Genomic DNA, 23,590 nt, shown 5'->3' with positions numbered 1-23,590 from the left:
TATCATGAAAGTTGAACTTACAAATGTAGAATTATGTACCAACCCCCCCCCTGCATTCAAAAATAAAACAATGTAAAACTTTAGCGCCTACAAGTCCAATCAGTCCTACTTCTTGTTCAGCCAATTGCTCAAACAAGTTTGTTTACATTTGCAGAAGATAATGCTGCCTGCTTCTTGTTTACAATGTCACCTGAAAATGAGAACAGGCATTTGCATGGCACTGTTGTAGCCAGCATCACAAAATATTTACATGCCAGATGCGTTAAAGATTCATATGTCCCTTCATGCTTTAATCACCATTCCCGAGGACATGCGTCTAAGGTGATGATGGGTTCTGCTCGGTAATGATCTAAAGCAGTGCGGACCGATGCATGTTCATTTTCATCATATTGTCAAATTTGCAGTGAAAGTATTCTTAAAATGAATAACGTGCTGGGTCATCATCCGAGACTGCTATAATATGAAATATACACAGAGCAGGAGACATACAATTCTCCCCCAAGGAGTTCAGTTTAATTAACGCATTATTTTTTTAACAAGCGTCATCCGCATGGAAGCATGTCCTCTAGCAAATAAATATCTTGCAATGCCATCTTACAACAGTGCCATGCGAACGCCTGTTCTCACTTTCAGGTGACATTGTAATTAAGAAGTGGGCAGCATTATCTCCTGTAAATGTAAACAAACTTGTTTCTCTGAGCCATTGGCTGCATTAATCGCATGAGTTAACCGTGATTAATCAACAGCCCTAATTCCAATATATCTTTTTTGAGATGGGGCAACCACATCTGTATGCAGTATTCAAGATGTGGACATACCATAGATGTATATAGAAGAAATATGATATTCCTAATGTCCTATGATGTTCCCAAAATTCTGTTAGCTTTTTTTTGACTGCCGCTTCACATTGAGTGGATGTTTTCAGAGAACTATCCACAATGACTCCAACATCTCTTTCTTAAGTGGTTACAGCTAATTTAGACCCCATCATTTTATATGTATATTTGGGATTATATTTTCCAATGTGCATTAATTATTTGGCATTTATCAACAGTGAATTTCATCTGCCAATTTGTTGCCCAGTCTCATCCAGTTTTGTGAGGTCCCTTTGTAACTCTTTACAGTCTGCTTTGGACTTAACCATCTTGAATAGTTTTGTACCATCTGCAAATTCTGCCACCTCACTGTTTACCCATTTTTCCAGATCATTTTTAAATATGTTGGAGACCCTTGGGGGACACCACTCTTTACCTCTCTCCATTCTGAAAACTTATTTCTATCCTTTGTTTCCTATCTTTTAACCAGTTCCTGATCTATGAGAGACAGAATTAAGGTTGCTGGGATGATCCTATCTCTGCATTTTCATTTATAAAGTGTGACCTTAACTTAGTATTTTCTGTCTAAATTTGTGTTTTATAGAAAATGGCCCTTCAAAGTCTTTCCCCCTGTAAATTTCAATAATTATAAAGAGGGGAGGACAGAAAGTTAAGACCACATTTTAAAAAATCCTCACTACCATAACACCAGAGGGATATATTTTTTTATTTTTACTTTTTTTGCCTAGGAATTTAATAATTGCTCAGTGAGTCAAGTTTGCAAACTCTGCCACAATTCCAGCTATGGACCCTTCTCAGTCAACTGTAAAATCTACTCTGCCACAAACTGCTCCATTTCTGTGCCTGGACGTCCTACTGGTATTAATGGGAGTAATGCATATCAATCGCAAGACAGAGTTCTCAACTGCCTCCAAGTGATCTCTAGGGGGAATGGTTGGTGGCAGCTGAAGGGACCTATAGCAGGTCAGTTTGTTCCATTAATTTATCTGCTTCTTCCCAATAGTTTGATTCCACTTCCTTTTAAAAATTGGCTTCATTCCCTAGTTATAGCTTACCCTTATGCTTCCTCCATTAAGCATCTTACCATTAATTACATTTCCATTTTCTATCAGGAAGACCGTGCAAAATCATCTATTTGGTGACAAAAACAACTTCCTTTGGCAGATCTGCTATCAGATACTGAAGATATACAGATCTGAACAGCTATATTTTTTTACTTTAATAATGCCTACCTGTTGCATAGCATTTTTAGTGGAGCATCTCCTTGAAGGATCATTTTGCTACAGACCAAAGTTTCTGTAACAGTGTGTCATAAAGAGAGTCCACAGATTCTAGAAAATCTGTTGAGACATTGTCCATCCAAAAGAAACAAGTTAGTCTTCCACTTCAGCAATCTTCTCTAACCATGGTAAACTAAATGCAGGAGGTGAGTGCAAATAATTATAGGTAAAAACTTGCTTTTTTTCTGTGCCTTTTTTGCATTCCACATAGGTATGTATCCCCCCTTCAGGTTTCTTCCAATGAGCCAAATACTCAGCCCCTGCTCTAAATATTTGAAACTAGAAAGATGAGTAACAACATCATGTGTTGGTGGGAGTGTGATTCCAGTTAGTGATTGCTGATTGTGTTGTTTTCGTTATACACAAATGCGAAAGTTTTAAATAGTACTTTATTCAATCGGCATCAATGACAGCATAGTCTATGTATAGTTAATAGTTTTGACCTGGCCAGTGGCACTGTTCTCACAAAACCGCACAGCAGAGCCTTTACCCCGAGCAAAGTGGCTAAGAAAAGTTGGATCAGTTTGCATCTGATCGGCTGTGACCCCTCTTCCTGAATCAATCTATGAAAATCCAGTACAACGAGCCTTGTTTTACTTCTCTGGCTTATAAAGGGTAAATTATTTGCTATACCTTGTTATCATTTGCGTCTCGTGCTTTAATGTGTTTGAAATGTGATTTGACTAAATCATCTAACGGAACTGATTTGTGTTTAAGAGGATTTTAATTTTCTTGCAATTGATTTTAGAAGTTCAAGAGCATTCTAGAATGGCCCCCGCGACTTTAAACCGGTTAAATTTGACTATCGCTTGGCATCTTAAGCCTTATCCTGATGTTATTCAGAGCATCAGATCTCATTAAGTCTGTACAAATAACGTTTTCACATTTCATCATAAATATTCTTTACCGGACCGTCAGGACCGCTCAAATATCAACAAACCTAGGTGTTTAAATACTCCTGGAGGGAAATGATTTCTCATTAATCTTGCTGCATGGCTAGAGTAAAATAAAAGCTCTTGGAAGAACAGCTCTGGATACCTTTGCAATGACCAAGTGGACACGTTTTAGATACATATGAAACCCATAAGATAAAGACCGCCGGTTGGAAAGTTAACTGAACATAACCGGTTTGCTTAAGTTTATCCTCAAGGAGAAGCAATGCGCCTAACTTCTGAAAATCCTTAGTTCAGTGTCATGGCAACACCTATGCAAATAGTCTATGAAACGTGTGCTTTAGAAAGTAACTCTTTTAGTAACAGAACATGTGCTTTTCTGTCTTCTCTGCGTCCACCCCAGGGCCAATTCATTAACGGGGCTGGCTAACGGCCCCGTAATAATGACCGTGGAATCAGGCAAACCTCTCCCTGTAGCATAAGGAGAAATAGAAGAATTACCATATGCTTTCTCTTCATTTCTGGATGGCTGGGGGTCGGGCTGCAGCTGCTGCCCTTGCTGCTACTTCTGTTACCAATGGCATTCAGACTGACAGCTCTCGGTGCCAAACCAACAACTGTACTCAGGAGCTCCTGAACAACACCGTGGTAGCGGTAGCAGGAACAGCAGCAGCCGCCACCTCCACCCTAGCCGGGCCGGGACACTCTCTTGGGTCCACCGCTACCACTGAACAGCGAGCAGCGCAGCTGGGAACGACCCTGCAGGAGACACGTGTGTGTCCGCCGGCTTTGCAGTCCCGGGTCCATATCTCCGCCTATTCCCTTCGCCCTCGGCCACATGCTGACGGGATAAGCATGGAAGCCCTCTCAAAATCGCCCGGCGAGCGAGCCACTAGCCACAAAGGGGGAGCGGGAGCGAAGGGCAGCAGGATGAAGCGCCGCCCTGCAGAGCCATTCACCACAATCACATCCAAGGAATCGACCTATGTGGAGATTCAGGATTTCCCCCGAGGGAGGGAAGCCAGTCCCCAGACCCTAAAGCTGACTTTGGCAGGGAGCGGAGGAAAAGTGGCTTTTCTCAGCCCTAAAAACGGAGCTTGTGAGATCAGCGCTGTTAGCTGCTCAGCTCACAACGCGCTGGCAGAGGCAAGTGGAAATCCAGCATCCTTGGACCGTGAATCTAAACCCGGGGCCAGCCCGGGGAGGAAGGGTAATGAGGCGGGGGGATGCAGCGCTGGCTCCAACTCAGGCGGATCTAATGAAAACACTTCGTTTGGACTGTCCAACACGCAGCTTTACCCGAGCGGGTGCCCGGAGTCGTCGTCCTCTTGCCCATCCCCGGTGAACAAGGCAAGCGCGTTCCCCAAAACGGATGACACCGCAACCGAGGGCAAAACCTCTTCTTCTTCCTTTGGGTACGAAAGCGACGATGACGAGGATGCTGAGTGCAAAGCAAGAGGGGGGAGCCGGGGGGCTTCCCAGCCCACCTACTGCGGCGAGAGCAGCCCTGCTAACGAGGAGGCGCATTACATTACCACGCACGAAATTCAGCTCAGCGAGGTGGACCACGACATGGACTTTGACTTTGGTCTGGCCTCCAGGTGGGACTTTGAAGACAACAATGTGATCTACTCCTTCGTGGATTACGCCTCCTTTGGGAGCGACGAGACCCTCGGGGACACGCAGACAGAGGAGGACAATAGCTGTTATCTCAGCACGACCAGCGATGCCAATAACCAGACGGACAGCATCGATAACACCAGCAGTACGGAGATAGTCAGCATTAACTCTGAAAACGATACCCCCAGCACAGACAAATGCGCCAGCTCGGAAGAAAGCCAGCCCAAGAACCCCAGCCACATGAGTGAGAACCCAGCTGCAGGCCACATTCTCCTATCAATCAAACCGACTTCCCGGGCTATAAATGAGCTTAACAACCTGCATGAGAAGCAAAACATTATTTACGCTGCCAAGCATGAAGGCGACATGAGCCTCCGTGTCTCCACAGCTCCCGAACGCAAGGCCAGTTTCAAACAAGACGCGATTCATGACCAGGCAAAAAAATTTATCGCTGTCCCCGCGCGTTTGCAAACCCGGTGTGGAGCCATAAGGGCGAAGGAAGTGGGGGGATATTCCAGCGGTGCCTCTAGCGCGGTCAGCGAGCTGGATGATGCGGATAAAGAAGTGCGAAACCTGACGGCCCGAGCTTTCCGGAGCTTGGCTTACCCCTACTTCGACACGCTGAACTTCAGCTCCAGGGAGTCCTCCACGTCCCTTTCGGATCAGGCGCTGGGGATCAACCGATGGTCCACTTATTTAGACCTGAAGTGCGGCAATCTCGGGCAGAAACCGGAGCAGAACCTGTTCAAGAGCAGCGCCGAACCTACCGCATGGCACAGAAACGCTGGGGCGAAGACGTGCAGTGACCAGTTCTACATTCGCTCCAATAAATCGCAGACGAAAGCCCTAGAGTTCGTGGTTAGCAAGCTCGATGGGGAAATAACCCACGTGGAAACGCCAGCGTGCTTCGAGAAGCGGATCCAGTCGGGCTCCCGGGTTGTAACGTTGTTGGAGACGTTGAATTTTAGCAGCAATGTTAATGCGGGTGTCCCCAGACCTGCGAAACGTCCTGGACATGCTGCCGCTGGGGCAGGTTGCGCAGAGGAGCTTCCGGAAACGCTGCCCAGGGAGCCGGGTCAGGAGGCTAGCAAACAAACCGGACTGGCCGCGGCAGAAGTCCCGGAGGGCACCCCGAATAAATCGAAATTCGCCTCCAGCCTCCTCAAGAATGTCATCTCGAAGAAAATGCAGCGGGAGCACGAGTTCAAAATGGAGAGGGGGGAGATCACAGACACTTCGTACAGGGGGCTGGCCGCGTCCTTGCCTGGCAAGGAGCAGGAGGGCTCGGCCAGGGAGAAGCTGAAAGATGGGGGCATGCAGAGGCAGAACTCCAGGTATTCCGAGGGCAGCTCTGACTACACGATTGTGACAGCAGAGGACCCGGGGGAGTTTTCTGACAGCAAGTCGCCGACCTCCAAAGCGTCCACCCCTCGCCTAGATCGACCCCTGTCGGAAACGCGCCTGGAGGATGTGTGCGAAATTAAGAAGAGCGCCTCGGAGGCGATCAAAGCGACCTTCCTCCGCAGCCAGAACAGCGCGTTCAGATCCTGGAAAGAGAAAGAGGCAGAGAAGAAGAAAGAAGAGCGAGCTCCCATCGGGAAACTTCAGTTCTCCTCCGCCAAATACGACTGGCGGGCCGATCTGGGTGAGATCTCAGCCAGCAAGTCCACTAAAATGTCTCGTCTCTTCGTCCCAAACATTCAGCGCACCCCCAAGGGAAAGCAGCCTGGCACGCAGGTGACAAAGTACTCCACAGCCACCTATGCGGCTCGGGCTGCCACCCCCGTAAAGCCCAGAGCCCCCGAGATCAAGATCAGCCTAGGTAGCGTGCAGCCAAGCAAGGATCACCCCTTTGACATCGCTAAGCTGCTCACCCCCAAACTAGCCGCGACCGCACCAACCCTTTTCAAGGCAGCGGAGGAGCCCCGAGGCCAGCCGCAGAAGGCATTCAAAGCGGACGGCCTGGACAAGGTGCCGCAATTCTTGGTGCGCGATATAAGAGAAAACAAGCCTAAAGTCCCCGGACCCATTCACCAGGTCAGAGACGTCAGGAAACTGATCAAGAGCTCCTACGGCCACGACTCGGGCGATACCAACAGCGACAGGAGCAGCGCGCTCTCCGACCAGTGCAGCGCTGAGCAGAAACCGAGGCAGCTGGCCATAGCCGGGATCCCCAGGGCTCTGTCTCCCATGGTGATAACCTGCCAGGCGGTCAGTAACAGCAGCGAGGACAAGGGGCCGGGCGAGACGGGGGGCAAGGTGCTGCCTGCCACGGCAGAGGGGACAATCCTGGTGCACAGGACCTCCGGGAGGCTGCCCGTGGCCACCATCGCCCCCAACAAGAGCGACCCTCGCTTGCCCGCAGTGCTGAAGATCGTGTCCAAAGCCTCCGCACCCTGGCGGCAGCAGCCGCCGCACGCTCCCGCACCCGCTGAGAAAGACAAGGGGGCGGACGAGGAGCCGCGGGAGGAGGCCAAGGGGCCGCCCAGCCGCAACGCGTTGGAGAAGCTGACGGCGGCGGTGCGCAGCATGGAGGAGCTGTACAGCTTCAGCAAGCACGAGTGGAAGCGCAAGAGCGACCCGCGGCCCATCACCGACAGCCACGTGCTCTCCCTCATCGCCAGCGAGGAGCGCGGCTGCCGGGCGGCCGCGGGGCCCGCCGAGGCGAGGAGCGCGGCCCCGGCGCCGCCCGCCCCCGAGCGCCAGCCCCTCCCGGGCTCCGGCCCCAAGTCCGACAAGGTCTCGGCCAGGGCGGCCGCGTTCGAGAGCCTGGCGCGGGAACGGCCCCGGCCCCTGCCCGGGCCCCGGGGGGAGGCGGGCGCGGCGGACAGAGCCGCCGCCCCGCAGCCGCCACGAAGCAGCGTCTTCACCATCAGCTCCGCGCAGAAGGCGGCGGCGGCCCCGGCCAAGCTCCCCGCCGCGGCCTCGCCGCTCCGCAGCCTGAAGGGCCAGGCCGGGCCGGGGCCGCGCGCCCTCAAGCTCTCCCCGGCCGCCGCCGCCGCCGCAGGGAAGGGGCCTGGCGAAGCCGAGAAGGACGCGGCCGGGCCCGACTGCGGGAACTACCTGGCCATGCCGCTCAAGGAGCCGCCGGCCGCGGGAGGCGCCGGCCACCCGGGTCCGCTCTCGGCCTCGGCGGCCGCCGCCGCCCTGCAGCCCTTCAACGCCGCCAAGAGCCGGGGCCGCCTCAGCCCCAAGCAGCAGCCCGGCCCCGCCGCCCCGCCTGCGGCCGCCCCGGAGCTGCCGCCCGCCGCCATCTACCATCAGCCGCTGCCCATGGCCGCCCTGCACGGGGCGCAGCCCCCGCCGCTGCTCTGCTTCTCGCCGCCCTCGGCCGCCGAGCCCTTCCCGCAGACGCAGCGCAAGGTGCTGCTGGACCTGAGCACCGGCCAGTACTACCTGGTGGACGCGCCTGTGCAGCAGCCCCTCAAGAAGCGGCTCTTTGACCCCGAGACCGGGCAGTACGTGGAGGTGCCCATGCCCCAGCAGCCGGCCGTGGCCCCGATGCCGCTCCCCATCTCCCCGCTAGCGCTCAACCCGGGGGCGTATGGTGCCACCTACATGATCTACCCTGGCTTCCTGCCCACCACCATCCTGCCAGCTAATGCCCTGCAGACCCAGCTCTCCCTCCCGGGCAGCGACGTCAGCGCCTCCGCCGAGACCAGCAGCCCAAGGGCAGCACTGGGGGGAGGAGGAGGAGAGGCCACTTTTGTGGAAAGTCCGTATTATATCGCCACGGGTAAATCCCAATCGTCAGCCGCCACTGCCCAGCTCAGGGGGGCAGAGGGGAAGCCGGTAATCAGCATCACCTCCCAGCAAATGGGGCCAAGGATAATTGCCCCGCCCTCTTTTGATGGTACCACCATGAGGTTCGTGGTGGAGCACAGATGATGATAAACCAAAGAGGCTGCTGGTGAGTTGGTTTGTGCTGTTAAAAATGCATGTGATGGGAGCAATTTGATACCATACTTAAGCATCCCCTAGGTATAATAACATAATACTTAATCTCAGAGGTGGGTAAGCATTTAAGCTTTTGTAAGAAATTCTGGTAATGTCCCCCAAGTTTGTTTTTTTTTTAAATGTCACTTGACACAATCTGGTGTACTCACCAAAGTGGGAGAAAATGGTGTTTGTATGGATCTTTATTAATCTTCCCTGGCAGGTCTGATTTGTGCTCCCTTCTCCCTTTGGGTATTTCTTAAAACACTTGCCTAATTTGAAACGTAAAGATATCTAAAATGTAACCTATTTACTGTGACAATGTTTTTTTTTTTTTTCTCTCTCTCTTCTTCCTCTCCCCCTTTGTTTGGTTAGTGTTTGCAGGATCTGGTTTTCTTCGGACCCTTAGTTTTTGTAAATTTCTTCTTAAAACGGTTTCTAAAATGGGTCTATAAATATACACACTCAATATTATCCTCTGGTTACTTGGTCTCAATTTCAAAATGAGGGTCATAGCTTTCTAATGAAAAAAGCCATCCATTTCTTGGTGGTAGGGGAAGCAACAGCTGGGTTTGAAAGGCCTTCCCTCCTTAATTTCTCCTTCAGTAAATTGAGGGTCACACGCAAAGGTGAACCTCCCTCTTCTCCCCAATGCTGTTCCAGTGGGAGAGGGACACAAGTTAGCATTCCTTTTTCTGTGCTCCAGTGAAGGAATATTGGGTCACCTTCCTGCTTATTTTCAAGATAGGTAGGAAGAAAAAGCAAAGTAGTGCATTTCTCCTGCTCATTGGGGGTGGGAGAAGATTAGTCTTAAAGAGACCAACTCTATTTCACTTCCCTTTGTTGGGGAGGTTCTATTGAAGACCATGCCAATTGCATGAAATGGCACTAAAAGGAACACAGTCATGGGATAGGAGTGTTCTGAGGCTTTGTTTACACTGAGAATTTCAGCAATTATTGGCCAGCCACCAGCATAGCTGTATTGGTGCAAACCTATAGTGTAAGCAGACAGTCCCTACTAACTGTGATTTGCACAAGTTCAACTTGCCTCCATTTCAAGCCTGGGTAATGTTGTACCAGGGCAAATCACAGCTTAGCTTGTCTATTCTGAAGAGTTTGCCTCTGTGCAATGACACCAGTGTCTGGCCGCAGATGACTGTAACTAGGGCAAACCTTCGGTGTAGATATGGCTTGAATGTTCAGGGAGGTTAGATGTATCACACAAGAGGGAAGATGGGATTGAGTACAGTATTCAACAAATGTGGAAGTCAGGCTGCAGAACAGCGTAGCCTTTTAATTGTGGGGATGGGTGGCAACTCTAAAAAAGACAATGAACATCATTATCAAAGGCCAGTTAACATTTCATTACAAAACAAATGTAAATACTAAGAAATTGACTTTGGGATTGGTGGTGTTTGTTTGGCTCTAGAAAGTAACAGAAAAACAGTTGGGAATCTTTACCAAGAATATGTTTGGCAGTTGTGCACAGGGCCCTCGACAATATTTTTAATAAATTCCCAGGTTTAGCCCTAATTGGCTATCTGCTTTTGTTTAGTCCCACATTTGTTTCTAATTTTTTCTTTCCCCTATTTTGTGTTGTCATAAGAATGGCCATACTGGGTCAGACCAAAGGTCCATCTAGCCCAGTATCCTGTCTTCCGACAGTGGCCAATGCCAGGTGCCCCAGAGGGAATGAACAGAACAGGTAATCATCAAGTGATCCATTCCCTGTCGCTCATTCCCAGCCTCTGGCAAACAGAGGCCAGGGACACCATCCCTGCCTATCCTGGTTAATAGCCATTGATAGTCCATCAATCCTCCATTAATTTATCTAATTGTTTTGTTGTTGTCTTTTTTGGTGTTTTATTCCATAGGAGTACAAAAAATTACAAGAACTGAATAATTGGTCTCCAGTTGACTAAAACTTTCCTTAGGTTAGGTGCCTTGTGCATCCAGCATTCCTTGCTTTGTAATTGTTTGTCAGTCATTTTATTTTGTTCTACATTTAAATTGAATTGTTTCCATTGTTAATTATTGGATTCACCAAGAGGTGGCCAAACATCAGTTGGGTGGATTCACAATCTGCTGTTTAGGTAGCAGTTATTCAATGCTAATCTAGCTAATCCCAGCAGGAATTTTTCCTGTGGGAAAATTGTACACATCTTTTGCTCTCCCTTGTTTCCCCTCTTTCCTCTTTAGAAAAGATCTCCAGTCACTGGTGCAATGGATTGTGGAGAGTAATTTATTCCTTAGATTATAGTGCAAATATCTTAGTTATTTTTAAAAAAATAGACTGTTTATATATGCTATATTAGGGGCACAGTATTGTAATTGCAACAAATGTACAAAATAAAAGAATACATTTTTCAAATACTTTTTTTTATTATTCTGGGAAGCTAAGTTCACCTTTTTTCTCATGATATTTGTGTCCAGTGTTAGTGGGTCATTCTACTATTTGTTTAGTTATCTAAACAAATGTTTCTGACTGAAGGATACGCTTTGAGCACAGTAGTCCATATACCCCTTGATAGTGATGGGCATATTGCATCCATTTCCCTTTCCATCATGCTGAACATTTATGCCTGTGAGTGCAGCACGAAAGATGCATCATCTGACCAAAATATTGGTGGCACAAAATGTATGATACTAAATTTGATACATAAAATAATTCAGCAGTTTACAGCAACTCACTGGACTTCTCTGTATTCAAAAGAATGCTGTTAAGTTGGTTATGCCTAAAATTTCATCTACTTGTTTTTTCTTCTAAAATGGGAAGAAATGCATCTATCCTTGAGGATGTGGAACTGAGGTAAACAAACATCAGACAGGTGATACAGTATGTGGTGCTTTTTTTCTCAACCCCTGACTTAAAACAAAAAACTAACTGAAACAAATAGTTTTTATTATTTAGTCACATAGCACAAGACAAATTTTAGTTCATCTTCAAGCTTTGGTCACCTATATTATTTTCAGTGAAAAAATTGTGAGACAACATCGCAACCATAAACAGTTGCCCTGTTCTCTTTTTTTCTGTGTGCTGACCTCATTTTCCACCTCCCTGTTCTTTCATTGTCTCTCCTACTATCTTCCTTTCTCTATGTATCTTTCCCTGCATCTTTATATATATATATATTTCTCTCTTCTTCCACTTTTGCCTCTTTCCCTTTTCTCATTTTTTCTATTCTCTCTCTCCCTCTGTCTCGCTCTCCTTTCTCTTTGATTTGTGTATTTTGTTTTACTTTTCTGTTTTTGTTTTCCCTGCCCAACCCAGGACAGTAGACACAGTAGTAGTGCACTCAATAGTTCTGCATCTGAAACCCACTAACTAGGACTGTTCATTGCTAATTAATTTCACTCTGCTTCCAATTCCATTTGAAAGTGTTTGAATGCAGAACTTTTTTACAGAGCCTAACGTGAACTGAAATAAGTGCCCTATCTCATGAGCTAGCCATGGATTTTCAGGAGTTTAAAATCACATTTTCTTTTTAGCTTCTCTTCTGACAGAGAAATAACATCATTTACTAACCTAAAAGCTTGTGTTTGAGTGTTCTTGATTCCCTCTCTCTCCCCTTTTTCCATTCCTTATTTTCCTCTATCTTTCTATCTTTCTCTTCATCTTATACCCTATCTCTCCCTCTCTCTGCTAACATACCATTTTCCTTCTTCCTCAGATCCTCCTTCTCTAATTGTGTCACTGTGCCAAGGACTGATCAGTATCAGAAGCCGGTATCTTTTGGGGGTTAATGTGACTTGACTGACTTTGTCTTGGTTCTTTGTATGTTGCTATTGCTTGTGATTGTCTTATGTTAAGGCCTCATCTTGTAAACGTTTGTTCCTGTTGTGGTTCTTTGCTACTGAAAGGCCTATTAACTTCAATATGAGTAGATCTGGTAGAAAGTGTTTGCATGCAGTACTGGGCCCTTAGTCAGCTATCTGGTTAAAGTGCAACCTTGCTGAATATTTTTTTAGATTCTAAGTATACAGCATATGTCAAGAAATATGTTGCTTTATCCCTGAGAAATGGCCTGCTATTTATTCCTTCCCTGAAAAATGAATGACCACTCTTGTGAGCTTGCTGGTAAAATAGTTCTTAGGAGTCCTCTATTTCTATAGCAGCAGTTAATTAAAGCTTCCTGCTTCCCTCGCATCAGTTATGCTGGTGCATATACAAATAGGTAAATAAAAATTAATGTTAATTTTCATCTCCTTTGGAATACATGGTGGGTGGGATGAGGTGGGAAGAGCCTATTTGCTACATAGAAAAGACCGACGTTGGAAAGAGAGCCATTTGATTTCAAGTTCCTGTGAGATTCATGAACAAAAGCCCCTGTCTTGCAATGAACTTATTATGGGTGTACCCCATGCACCTGCATTAGCTCATGGAGTTCTGCCTGCTCTTATACAGTTCATTGCTGGACAGGACCCTTAGATTTAAAGAAAAGTAAAACTGTTCCGGGGCGGGGCCGCGCCGCCCACCCGCCCAGCGTTCTGGGGCTGGCGACACTTGGGCGGCCTGTGTGGGGGGACTCCGGCGGGAGAGGCGGGGCCTCCCTCGGGCAGAAGCGGTGGTCCGACCCGAGGGCTAGGCTCCCCGGGCCAGGGGTTCACCTGCTGCCCTTGCCTGGGGCTCCCAGCCACCGCTGTTGCAGCAGCCGGGGGGGCCCGGGCCCTTCTAAATCGCCTGGGCCGCATGGCAATTGCCCCGTTTCCACCCCCTGCTCCCGATCAGTGGGTCTGTTTACATTTTATATTCTTGGAGGGTTATAACTTGGTTTTATATCTTTGCTGTGAGTCAAAACCTGGCTTGTAACTGCTCAGGCTATAAGTGAGTTGTGTTTTCTCCATCCATGTAAGCACTTTTAATTACCAAATGAAATGGTCACATTTTTAAAAGTCTGACTTTCTTTAATTATGGAACTATTCCATGCACTTGATGATGCACTTTATTAAGGCTAAGAAGTCAAGCTACACTCTAAGTTCTGTACTTAGAATTCAGTCGTGCAAGGTCCCTGATCTAGCAAAAGCTGTGAGACCACAATTCAGCAAAGCATTGAATCTGCTAGACACTATTATTTGATATTGGCAACAAATTAAGGAATTGGCAGTAACATTATTGTAATAATGAAGTGAAAAGTTATTTATTGTTCTGCAATAATATAGAGTGCTTAAATTAGTAATTAATTTAATTTAAGAATTTCTAATGTAAACCTGTACAATGTTCTAAGAACTTAATTTGTTTCATTGGTGTATTTTTACAGGAACAAGGAAGAAGAATTATCCTCCTTTAACCTGAAAACGTGGTAACACTAAGCATTCATCCTTAAAAACTGCTTCCACAGTTTTCTCATTTTTTGCTTCATACAAAACAAGTGTGTAAGTTTCTTGTTTTCTCCTCAATACCCCCATTTTTGGTGTATGTATACATTTAATTATGCAAAACAGGCTGAATTATTGCATTATTTTCTGTAAAATTGTTCCTTTTTATACTAAAGCCAAGCAGATATTATACATGCCCCTGCTCGTATGGCTATGTGAAAATGCTAAAATTGTTCACATACTTCCATTTATTTTACCTTTACCAAAAAAAACCAACCAAAAACCTTACTCAGTGGTGTTAGTACTATTCTACTGTTTTTGTAAAAACAGGTGTGTAAATGTGACATGATTTTAAGTTTGGATCAAAATATATCTTCTTACAGGTACTCATAATTTGTTATGAATATATAATGCATCTGTATAATTTACCAAACAGAGGCCCTGAATCTTTTCCTATTGAAGTCAATGGGAATCTTACCATAGACTTCAGTGGGAGCAGGATCAGGCCCCGAGTTTACAACATTATAGGTGTGCACTTTGAATAGCAATCATAGTGATATGTAGTCTTTAGGTTATCATTAGTGTGTATTTTTGGCATGGCTTCAAACATGGTTGTGAAACAATCACAAAACTTGTTTTGATTGCTGTCATTTTTTTATTTGCTCTTTTGTACTGTGTTTGACATTACAAGTTTCCTTAATCGTGGCAGTTTTTAAATACTAAGCAGCCAGAAATTGAATGTAAGCTTTTTAGACCCCAATTTTAAAGGAGAGGGTAGCATTTATTTTTCTTTAAGACTGCAGTCTTTTGTTAAAACTTTGTAACTTTGTTCTAAATTTGTTTAATCTCAGTGATCCACACAACAAAGGAACTTTGTAATGTTGTTTATTCAGTGTTGTGTTCTTTTGTGTCCATTATACAGCAGATTTATCTGAGGCCCAAATTAACAATATATTTGCTTAAGAAATTATTTCTTTCTGAAGGGGAAAAAAATACAATAGCTGGCTAGTCAGAATGGGACAGATATGAGCCTGTTATAACTCTGCTGAACCTGGTGGTGTTATACCGACGATGAATTTGTCTTATTAAAAGAGAACTGTTAACATGATGGTAGGTCTGCATTACATTTGATTTTAATCCATGACCTGCTCGTGTATTGATTGCCCTCACACAGTTCCCATTTAAATAAATGGGAGGGCAAGGGATGCAAGACCAGGCCTATAGTATCTAATTTAAAGCTCTCTCAAGGGCACAGCATGCCTTCCATTGATGCCATTTAAAAAATAAAATAAAAAAAGACGTGTGTGTATATAGTTTATCCAGATACACTGTTTTCTCTTATTGGTTCCAAAATTTTCCCTCATTTTACAGTCTGCCTTTAACTGTAAACAACCTCTAATCTGTACCTAGTCTTGATTTGTATATGAAAGAAAAATAACATTTTGTTTTTTAGTAAAATGCTGTGCTGTTCAGAGAAGAGGGTAGAAATTTAAATTAGAACGCCCAAGTATTGTAGGGGACAACCTTAGCTCTGCCAATTCTAACTACATACACACTAGTTTCTGTTGCTGGTCAATAATATTCTTAGATTCCAAAGCTTTGGTACATAGAAGTTGTAAATTGTTCATAAATCATAGACTTTAGAAAATGAATGACTGAGGAGCCTCAGAACCAATTTTAAGATCAAATAAACTTTCAGTTATTTAGAACACACACAGGAACTTTACAACAAAACAAAATTACACTTTTGTGTTGCTAAATTGTCACTTTTTAGAGGTAATTATCTTTATCTTTTTTTACTTTTAGAAAACTTTTATATCATGTGCCATTCTAAAATACTCATGGCTAGTTAGTTAGATGTTTAGAACTATAACCTATTTATCTTATGTGAAAGACATGTAGTAGACTTTTGCTCAACTGGTTAGTAAGATCTAAAAATGAGTGTAACATCAGAAAGATTTGAGACTCCCCAAGTGTAAGAGAAAGCAAACTTTTCTTTTAGGGTATATCTAGACCAGGGGTAGGCAACCTATGGCACGCATGTCGAAGGTGGCACGTGAGCTGATTTTCAGTGGCACTCACACTGCCCGTGTCCTGGCCACCGGTCCAGGGGGCTCTGCATTTTAATTTAATTTTAAATGAAGCTTCTTAAACATTTTAAAAACCCTTATTTACTTTACATATAACAATAGATTAGTTATATATTATAGACTTATAGAAAGAGATCTTCTAAAAACGTTAAAATGTATTACTGGCATGCGAAACCTTAAATTAGAGTGAATAAATGAAGACTCGGCACACCACTTCTGAAAAGTTGCCGACCCCTGATCTAGACGAATATTTAGTTCATGGCAAGCTGGGAAATCTACCTCACGCTGTTGTACATGAAGTGTTCGTGTAGAGACTGTTGCTGTAGACTAAAGGTTCCATAGAGCTCTTTGAGCTACCTTGCTTTGAAATGGGAGTAGGTCAAAGCACCCTAGGGAACTTTCAGTGTTTGTATAGACAAGCGTTCGGATGAAATGTGTTTCAGGTTCTTCAGTTGAGTAAAGAAAGATATTTGATTTTGAATATTTATAAATATAACCATCTAAAAGAATGTTGACAAGATGTCAAAATTCAAAAAGTCAGATCTTCCATTCTTTACTCTGTCCTTCCTTAAGTAAAATTCCCATTAATTTCAATGGGGTTTTCCCAGAGTAAGGAGACATAACCCAGTCTTGCTCCCTTGGCAGTTTAGCTACTGACTTCAATGGACTTCAGTGGAAATAGGATCAGGCTATAAGTAAGGATCATAGGATTTGTCCCTAAATTAATTTAGTCATATGACATATTTTAATATAAAAGGTTGTTTTCCATATTTAACCATACCGCAGTTGAATTTGATCAATGGAGGAAACCTGTTCAAAAATACAATATATTTAATTGTATTGAATACCCAACTTTATTATTTATGACTTTCTGCAGAAGAAAATATCTGGAGCCTTCTGACTATGCAAGCCTGGGAAGGCTGTGGCTTTTGGCTCCGGGAAGCATTGACCTATTCGGAAGAAAGGTCTGCCTTCCACTGAAGCCCTAATAAAATAAAATCTAACAGCTCAGTTGCCAAAAATTGTGGAGCTAATAGAGAGCTGGAAAGCTCATGCAAATAAATTTGCCTCCCAGAATGCCTGATTCTTGCTTCCTTTGTAACTGTCCTCCTCCCCAACCACCTGTGGCTATTCAGTACATTGGAATTATTCCAGCTGTAGGTCAAAGTAGCTCTACTTCACAGACTTTGGAGTTTTTTCCTCTGATGACGTACCTATATATAAGGTAACCTTAATTATGGTTTGGTAACTGCTCCACTGTAGCACATGTTTAAAGCTTTAAAAGTGACTTTGGAGTTCTGAACCTATTTGCCCCATGTCCATTTGTTTCATTACTGGTCTCTTCATTCTTTTCTGTAGCTCACAGGTTCATTTGTGAAACCAGCCAACAAGAGCTGTGATTCTGCATGGCCCGGGTGCCATACAGTAATGGTTCCTGCACTACAGTTCATGGGTCACAAATGGTCTCTACAACAAAATGTTTTCAAATTGAAACAATAGGGGATTGGGAGGAGAGCTGCTATGAGAAAAAATCTCTCACAAACTGGTCCACAGAATGAAACGTGCATCCCTGCCATACAATAAATCCCTGTCATATATATGGAATACTCCATATATGGAGTATATGGAAATTAGACTCCTGAAAATCGGGGGGAGGGATAGCTCAGTGGTTTGAGCATTGGCCTGCTAAACCCAGGGTTGTGAGTTCAATCCTTGAGGGGGCCACTTGGGGATCTGGGGCAAAATAAGCACTTGGTCCTGCTAGTGAAGGCAGGGGGCTGGACTCAGTGACCTGTCAAGGTCCCTTCCAGTTCTAGGAGATGGGATATCTCCATTAATTAAAAAAATGTGGTTGGGGATTCCCTTGAACTTGCTCAGGGATTCTCCTAGGAGTGATTTCTTGACCTGTCAGCCTAACAAGAACTCAAATGCAGAACTTCTCCAGGTTAATTCCCTAGAGAACTCATTCCTTTAAGATGTCTGTGGAATTGATCTCCCTTCTTCGGGAAACTAGCAGTTTGCTGGAGAGAGACTTAGGCTCTGTAGTGTAGCCACACTCAGTGTTGTCATAGCTATGCTGGCATAGCCCTCTAGTGTAGAAACAGCCTACGCCAACCAAGTTTTTCCATCAGTGTAGGCACATTCCCCTCCCTGAACGATGTTAGCTAAGTTGACAGAAGCCTTCTTCTGTCCACATAGCTGAGTCTACTCTGGGGGTTTTGTTGGCACAGCATCGTCTGTCAGAGATGTGGGTTTTTTCACACCCCTGATTGACATAGCTATGCTGGCATAACTTTTAAGTATAGATCAGACCTTTGACTTTCATTCAACTGTGTGCTCTAACAATCCACAGGGCTTGAGTTGCTCCAAACACAAGTGTCATGGTTAAGCCGCAATAACACTCCAGCGCACAGCACAGTGGTTTATCATTAAGATAGGAATAGGGAATCTGAATTATTAGAAGTGGATGTGTGCAGGTGTTTGGGAGTTTCGGTTCTCTATATAGTGTTCCCTGAGCATGCTCAGAGAAATCCCCTTGTTTCCTTATATGAAATGATAGTCATAGATCCTACTTTGCAGAAAGGTGTGTTATAGCTAATGCCTACTGAAGTGTTCTGCAGCTATTGAAGAGAGTACATTTCCACAGAAAAAGAAAAATTCAACTTAGGAAGCGTAGAACCCAGGAGGTTGACACAGCTTTTATGGACCAGTAGCCACATATGCTGCTTTCAGCTAGTTTGAGCCCTAAAATCCCCACTTTGATAATTACCAGTGATATAATAAAGGCAGTATAGGATTAGATGGTTCTGTCCAAATCATTTTGGGCTATTCCTTGTCTTCTTTACTCTGGCAAAACTGCCAGTGAATTCAATGGGAGTTTTCAGTGAATAAGAATCTAAAGTTTATATAAAAATTTTGAGACTAATATGAAAGTTTGAAAAATGACCTTTCTCAAAGTAAAAAACAAAAAACCTGCTTAAATAATGTTTTGTTTTAATACATTTGTCTATTTGATTGTGTGTCACATTTAAGGAAAATCTTAGGATTTAATTTACAGTTGTTTTGTTTCCACTGATGAGGTCTAAAATATAAAAAATCAGCTACAATTGTCTTGAAGTACACATGTGCAATTTTATTTCACCAGAATTTATTTGTTTGCAGGCACAAATTGAAATTATCCTCAGGATGAAATGCACTGCACGTACACAGGTAGTGAGTGATTTAACATATACTCTTCTCATTTACCTGCATCACTGTGGAAATCAGGTGAAAGAAATAATGTTTTAACACTTTTAGAACTCTGAAGTGCACAACTAGAATATATAGCATGTAAAGTTCATCCTTGTGTTCCTCAATAATATTGCCTAGATTTATAAGCTTTACATTTTTATCAGAATTTTGCTTTTCTGTTCAAGTGCCTCTTAAAGAAAATGAATGCATCTTTGCTGTTTTCATGAATGATAATGATAAAAGTCTATATATGGTATGAATAGGATTTCTGTGTTATATGAAACAGACAGTACTTCAGACTGCAGGACAGTATAGATACCAAAGTAGATTAACCATAGTCACACAAATATGTGTATGGTACACACACTATAATACTAGCATCTGCATTTAAAAATATTAGCAACATCATACCTTTTTCTATAACGGTGCTCAGAGAGGAGTTTCACATTACAGTTTACAAGTTGTAGGTTTGCACACACAAACTCTCAGGGTTTACAGTTTTGCCCGGTGTACTTGAAAGAAAAAAAAGGTGCCCTGTATTTCAACATATATTGTTGGGAAAAAAATATTTGTAGTAATTGTTTTTGTTAAACTGCCTGTAAAAAATGAAAGCAATAACATGAAGCAGTATCAACAATTATTTGTTTTCTCAGGGGAAATCTCTTCAATAGAATGTTTGACATTAGGATTGAAACAGTGTTTGCTTAATTTTGTCTGTTAATATTAAACAGACTACATGTTTGCATAAAGGGTCAGTTACGTGAGGTGTTATATGCTTTGGTCCTGATCCAGCAAAGCACTTGAGTATGTCCTTACCCTTAAGCACTTGAGTAACTCCACTGACTTCAGTGGAACCACTGACATGTTTAAGCATGTGCTTTGGTGCTTTGCCTCGTTGGGGCCAGAACTCTCAGCATCCTGCAAGATGGAGCCCCAGTCCTGAACATTATGTGTGTACAAATAGTACTCCAGGCTTGAGTCTAACATGAAATATGCAGGCATACATTGCTGTAAAGAGTAGTAATATGGTGCTTATGCATGCATACCCAATGGTGAATTTGTCAAGCTAACGTGGTCATGTGTAACCACATATCTTGGATTAGAATCAAGCCCTCTGTGTCAGGTTCACAAGCTGCTAGTATTGTATGTTTCATATTGTGGTCATAGTACCTTAGGGTGAAATTCACTCCTCTGTAGAGAATCCGCACAAAACCCAGGCACCACTCAAGTTCCACATAAGCCCTGTGGGCCCGATCCAAAGCCCTCTGAAGTCAACATAAAGAATCCTGTTCATTTCAGTAGATTTTGAATCATGTCCTGCTTGAAGGCTTAAATGAGACTCGAGAGGTCCTTGTGTTAATCTGCAGCGCAGGGGGGTGAATTTCACTCTTTTTAGAATTATTGATACATATTCACTTCGGTGAATAATTTTAAAGGTATATTTATGGGTTGTGTGTTTATTCCCGTCTGCATTCGAAGATGAGTTTACTATGTAGTAGTGATGGCCAAAGTGTCATTCCTTTTCTTAGAAGTTACCATAAACTTGTGGCTACCTGGGAATGCATACAATACTTTAAAACATGCTTGATGTGGAAGATATATTTTTTTTTTTTTGCGGGGTGGGGGGACACATCAGTATTAAGACATTGAACAGCACACATATGAAGTAAAGACAGTGATTGTTAAAGAGAATGTGAGTGGTATGTTTGATTAGAGCATAGTGGGTTACATTGTAAATGGTAAAGGCAGAGTGTTGTGAAGGTTTTGAAATGACAATGTATTATTGCCAGTGGAAAAAGAGAAGATATATAAATGGAGAGAATTTGACTCTTTAAATTGCTTTCAACCTAGACAACATTGTGGCAAGTTCCTAGCTGAAGTCTGAAGCGATCACATTACAGAATGCTGTGAGCTTGGAATTTAAGGACAAAAAATACAGCAAAATAGCTCTGAGAATTGCACTAACTGTGTGTTGCACAAGGAGAAAATTTAATTAGATGCAAATCATGTGAGAATGGACTGTTTGAAACCGTTGAATACCAGAGTTTGTAATTCATTGGCAAACATTTGCGTATGTTTTTTTTTTTTGAATGTTATGACAAATGAAATGTATTTTTCAGTAAAAGACACATTGCAAACAAGCATAAACTGTTTGACCTTGTTTTTGTCACATTGAATGCTTTTGTCATGGCATTATTATGGATGTTATTTAACATGTAAAATACCAAATAACAGAAGGAAAGTTTACACTATGTAGCAAGCCCCAAAATGTACACCCACAAATTCAAAATAACTTTTAATTTGTATCTCAAAATGCTGTCACAGAATATAAAAGCTACATAGGAATAAGCAAATTCAGAACATGATTTTCCTGTTTGAACTCCTCAGTGATTTGAATTAGGGTGCAACTTTACAGCTTTGCTTCTAATAATGCGGTTCATGGGCCATCCAGCTGTTTACTTCCCTTGTAGTCCACAGGCTCAGATATGTTGAGAGCCATATAATAATTGGGGGTGTCAGAGAGGTGGAATCTATGAAAGGATCATTCTCTTATTAAATGATTTACAATATAAGTTGGAGTAAATCTACTCTATAGCAAAGTATCCGGCTTCCCTATGGACCCAATTCTGCAAGGTGCTGCAAGATGTCATTTCTCCCCATCCGCAGTCTGAGGCTCCTTCTGCATTGATAAAACATTTTTTCAGTGGAAAGGAAATTTGGTAGGAACAGTAATATATTTGGCCAGTTATTTTCTATAGAACCTCACTGACTTTAGAAGGGGTGTAAGTGACATAAGTCAGGGCAAAATTTGGTCCTTTGAGGTATTTTTCCCGGTTCTTGATCAAGTTATAAATCAAGTAGAAAATACTGTGCCATTTATTTAAGTAATCAGGAGAACAGCAAAGGGCAAATCTCTGGTCCCCATTGAAGTTAGTAGCAAAACTCCACTTGACTTAAATTGTGCCTGATCAGGTCCCAAGACAAAGTACTCCATTATAATAGAGTATGAAAAGCACTGACTAAGAAAGACTCTGCCTAGGTTTCCACAGAGCCAAGCCAATAAGGTCCTTATCCTGCACCATTAATGTCTGTGTGAACTTTGCCATTGACTTCAATGAATACTGGATCGGCCCCTAAATGAAGAGTGAAAAGACTCTTATTCTCTCATGGGCATCCCAGGATTCTAAGACTACTGCTGTATGTCATCAGGAGCCTGGTTCAGCTCCCGTTGAAGTCAGTTGGCATTTTCCCATTAACTTCCCTGGGAGAGAGATTGAGGTCTAAAGCTAGGTCTACACGGCAATTAAAAACCCCTGGTTGGCCCAGGCTCACAGGGTTCAGACTAAGAGGCTGTTTAATTGCAGTGTAGATCTTCTGGCTTGGGCTAGAGTCAAGGCTGTAGGACCCTGAAAGGCGGGAGGGTTCCAGAGCTCAGGCTGCAGCCCGAGCCCGAACTTCTACACCACGATTAAACAGCCCCTTAGCCTGAGTCAGCTGGCACAGGCCAGCCTTGGGTGTCGGAGCACTGTGGGTATGTCTACACTGCAATTAAAGTCCCCCTTGAAAGGAGTTAGAATGTATGATATGCTCCATGGCCCCAGTCTGGTGAGGAGCACGTTGGTTTTCATAGGCATTCAGGTCACTGGGCACCTTGCAAATTTGGGGCGCTCTGCTTGTTCCTGTTTAGCATGCTACATCACCCTTTGTCAAGCAGCTACAGTGCTCTTCTTTAAACATTTGCCTTTTATGGGCGCTTTCAAAGTACAAATGCTTCCTATCTTGAATTTTTTTTTAAACTAATGGGCTTGATTGTCTTCTCCCACCTGTTTTTTTTTACTGGTGTAGCTGCAGTGACATCTGTCAAGTTACACTAGTTTGAAAGAAAATCAGACCCAAACCTGTTCTTACATATAGCAAGTAAACTGTGTTTGAATGAGAGAATGACTGTGTAATTGAAAAAGTGGCAGGCACATACAGAATTAGAATGGGAGAGGGTAAGGGACAATAATTGTGCATATTTCTACCAAAGGAAATAAGCAATGACGATATATCTCTTAAAGCAGCCCATTTAAAAAAAAATTCCCAATCCCTTAAATTTCTTTCTCTAAATGATAAAGGAAGTATGTTTTGAATTAAGAAAGCAAGAGACAAGATGACAGCTGGTTTTATGCAGGTCACCCACCAGCAGCACGTGGTAAATTTAAACAGTTATTATTAGAAAGTTAGCAATGGAGTTTTAGAAGGTTGTTTTCTAAAATCATTCCAGATTAACTAGTAATGAGTAGGTTTATCTCAAACCATAATACAGTTGAAAGGCAGATGATTAAAAAAAAATCTCTTCAGCCCTTTCTCCCTCACCCCCAAAAAATCCCTTAAATTGTTTTTGA

General features: G+C 43.6%; 1 protein-coding gene across 4 annotated transcripts; it reads left to right on the top strand.

Annotated features, from left to right (window-relative positions):
- Positions 1 to 2,197: 2,197 nt before the first annotated feature.
- On the top strand, positions 2,198 to 21,343 carry C5H4orf54 (chromosome 5 C4orf54 homolog). Of its 4 annotated transcripts, XM_054030612.1 has the most exons (4): positions 2,198 to 8,539; positions 13,824 to 13,938; positions 19,134 to 19,238; positions 21,054 to 21,343. In XM_054030612.1, the coding sequence occupies exon 1, from the start codon at positions 3,514 to 3,516 to the stop codon at positions 8,515 to 8,517; it is 5,004 nt and encodes a 1,667-aa protein (XP_053886587.1). In that variant the 5' UTR covers positions 2,198 to 3,513; the 3' UTR covers positions 8,518 to 8,539; positions 13,824 to 13,938; positions 19,134 to 19,238; positions 21,054 to 21,343. The 4 variants fall into 4 exon arrangements, 3 of the variants coding, with proteins under 3 accessions (XP_053886587.1, XP_053886588.1, XP_053886586.1); XM_054030613.1 differs by having other exon boundaries at positions 13,824 to 13,934; positions 19,134 to 21,343; XM_054030611.1 differs by having other exon boundaries at positions 19,134 to 21,343.
- The last annotated feature ends 2,247 nt before the right edge of the window (positions 21,344 to 23,590 follow it).

This window comes from Malaclemys terrapin, chromosome 5 (assembly GCF_027887155.1).
Source record: "Malaclemys terrapin pileata isolate rMalTer1 chromosome 5, rMalTer1.hap1, whole genome shotgun sequence".
In the NCBI taxonomy this organism is placed as follows: domain Eukaryota; kingdom Metazoa; phylum Chordata; order Testudines; family Emydidae; genus Malaclemys; species Malaclemys terrapin.
This window is presented reverse-complemented; position numbering and strand designations above follow the sequence as displayed.

Coding starts and splice junctions, on each gene's coding strand:
- C5H4orf54 (XM_054030613.1), top strand. CDS start 3,514: ATGCTTTCTCTTCATTTCTGGATGGCTGGGGGTCGGGCTGCAGCTGCT.